General features: G+C 30.9%; 1 protein-coding gene across 1 annotated transcript; it reads left to right on the top strand.

The window, feature by feature from the left end:
- Nucleotides 1-1,056: 1,056 nt before the first annotated feature.
- On the top strand, nucleotides 1,057-2,523 carry EIN_002990 (hypothetical protein; the record flags this gene model as incomplete). The annotated part of the gene is made up of 1 exon (XM_004184222.1): nucleotides 1,057-2,523. The coding sequence occupies one exon, from the start codon at nucleotides 1,057-1,059 to the stop codon at nucleotides 2,521-2,523; it is 1,467 nt and encodes a 488-aa protein (XP_004184270.1).
- Between the last annotated feature and the right edge of the window lie 23 nt (nucleotides 2,524-2,546).

Raw genomic sequence — 2,546 nt, 5'->3', positions numbered from 1 at the left:
AGTTTATTAAATGTATTTCCGTTTTTTAAAGTTTATTGTGTTTTTATCATTACAAAAGCCAAAAAGGGAAAATCATCAAAAAATGAATAAATATCCCTGTAAAAACAAATCAATTTAAAAACGAGAACAATATTTTATGTGTAAAGACCAACAGAAAATTGTCGTACACTTGTGATTTTAGTATCAAACAAACCAAAAAATCGGGAATATTTTTTCACATAAAATTTGACTAAACAATCAGGAAAAAATTAGGGTTTTGAAAAAATAAAAACCCGACTTTATACAGAAAAATACCATAAAACAATGTGTACGACAATTTTCTGTTGGTCTTTAAATAATTTAATTTCAATTTTTTTAATTAAATATTTAAAATTTATTATATTTTTATTAAAAATTGAAAGTAAATAATTGTGTATGTAATTAAAATGGTCCCGGCGGGGATCGAACCCGCGACCCTCGCATATCTCTATTCTATAAGTACGATGCACTACCGACTGTGCTACGGGGCCTTCATTAATTAAATAGATTAACAATATATCAAATTCAATAACATATATACATCTATAAAACAATAAATATTATTATTAAATGAATCGACAAAAAAATCCAAAAACAATTTTAATTTTAACCAAATAATTGTAAGAAGTAAAATAAATAGTTTTAAAACCTTAATCAAGAACTATTTTAAAAATAGAAATGGGTTTCTTACCATTATTTGGTGTACCTTTTTTTCCACTTTTTTCATTAGTCATTTCCAAGGTAATTAACGGGAAATATATCCTTCTTACAATTATTTGGTCTCTGATAATTATTTGGTCAACTACACTTTTTAAATAACACAAACAAAATACTCTTAACTATAAAAACAATTTAAATATATCATAATATAGTAAATTGATATGTTTTTGTTATAACAAAATATTTTAATTGAACTAAACAACTAAAATTATAAATGAAGAATTCGAGTTAATTGTTCATTAAATAATTAATCTTAATACAAAAAATAAACCATTATTTAATTCGGAATAATCCAATATAATACAGAATTATTATTGAATGAAAGGGGGTGTAAATTGGCATTTCAGAAACTTAATAATTGTATATTTAATAACATTCATGTCAATTGATTATTCTATGTTAGTGGACCTGACTTTTATTTGTGCTCGTGATGTTCCTTGTTTTGATTCAATGAGTTCAAATCCATATATCAAATTTTATATTAACAAAACTTCTTACGAAACGCGCTGTAAAATGATGACGACTGAACCCGACTATAATTACACTCAAAGAGTGACTCTCATACCTTCAAAAACAGTCACATTTCAATTCTACACTTGGCATTTATTAACGTCCAATGATATGTTAGGGTGTGCTAAGTGGGAAGTACCACCTTTAATGAATGACGAATTCCGTTATTATTTACTTCAAATAAATCCACGTGGGTATTTGCTGTTTAGTGCGAAATGCATTTCTCGTGGGATTTCGTCGTTACAAATTTTACAGCAAATTTCCCCCGAGAGAAAAACGCTTTTGCAGATCAAAGTGAAACCAATTGTCGGGCTCGAGCGAGCTATTTCACAGGAATTTGGACTCAACAAGTTTATTGCAAGAATTGGTAACAACATGAAAATAGCGGTGCGAAGTGAGTCGATGCGAGCGAGGACTGGGGTGACGAAGTTAGTGTTATTCAACTATATAAAAAACTGTCTTTCACAATCGCAAACTTTATATGTCGAAGCGCGAGTCGGCGAGACGCTGAGTATCTCTTTGCACTTGTTCGACAAGATCAAGTCAGAGGGCGACGGGACACTCATTGCGTCGACACAATACGTCGTCCCCGATTTTTACGAGAATGAAAAGACGTCAGTTAAAATCAGTGGAGACAGTGGAACCGGGTTTGACTTTGAAATTCAGTGTTTGGAGAGTGTGTATCATCACGTGAGACCCGAATTGATACCACCTCTTAATGACGTCTACTCTAACACCGAATTTCCATGCGAAATTGATATTGAAAAATTGAAAAAGTTTGATGGGCTCATGTGGAACACAAACTACTTGTTTCCAGCAGCAGAGATTTGTTATAAAGGAAAGGTGTATAGTACGTCCTGGATGTATTCAGAAACCTTTGATGAAACAAGTCATTATCCTGATGGGTGGTTCCAAGGATTTATTATTCCAATTTGCGTTAATACTGAATTTGTTGTAAGAATCAAATTTAGAGAGAGAAATAGTATGGAGGAAATCATTTATACTGAGAAGAAAATGATCTGGCCAGAAATGGAAGAAAATAAAAGCAGTAAAAAAATTAGAGTCATGTTGGAAGGCGAAAAAAAGCTGATTTTGAGAATGAAGAGAATAAGAGAAGTGTCATCAACTTTTAGAAGAAAATTCATTGATAAAACAGAAGACCCTTTGTTGGAAAATAGAGACATGAATACTGCAGTCGAAGAAGTGCCTCAAATACAAGGTAGTGTGACGAATATAAAAGAACAACAAATTAAAGGATTTTCTCCTTTTAACTAAATTGTTTTTAGTTTATTTTAAAA

This window comes from Entamoeba invadens (genome assembly GCF_000330505.1).
Source record: "Entamoeba invadens IP1 unplaced genomic scaffold scaff_1105074724523, whole genome shotgun sequence".
NCBI classification, from domain to species: Eukaryota; Evosea; order Mastigamoebida; family Endamoebidae; genus Entamoeba; species Entamoeba invadens.
This window is presented reverse-complemented; position numbering and strand designations above follow the sequence as displayed.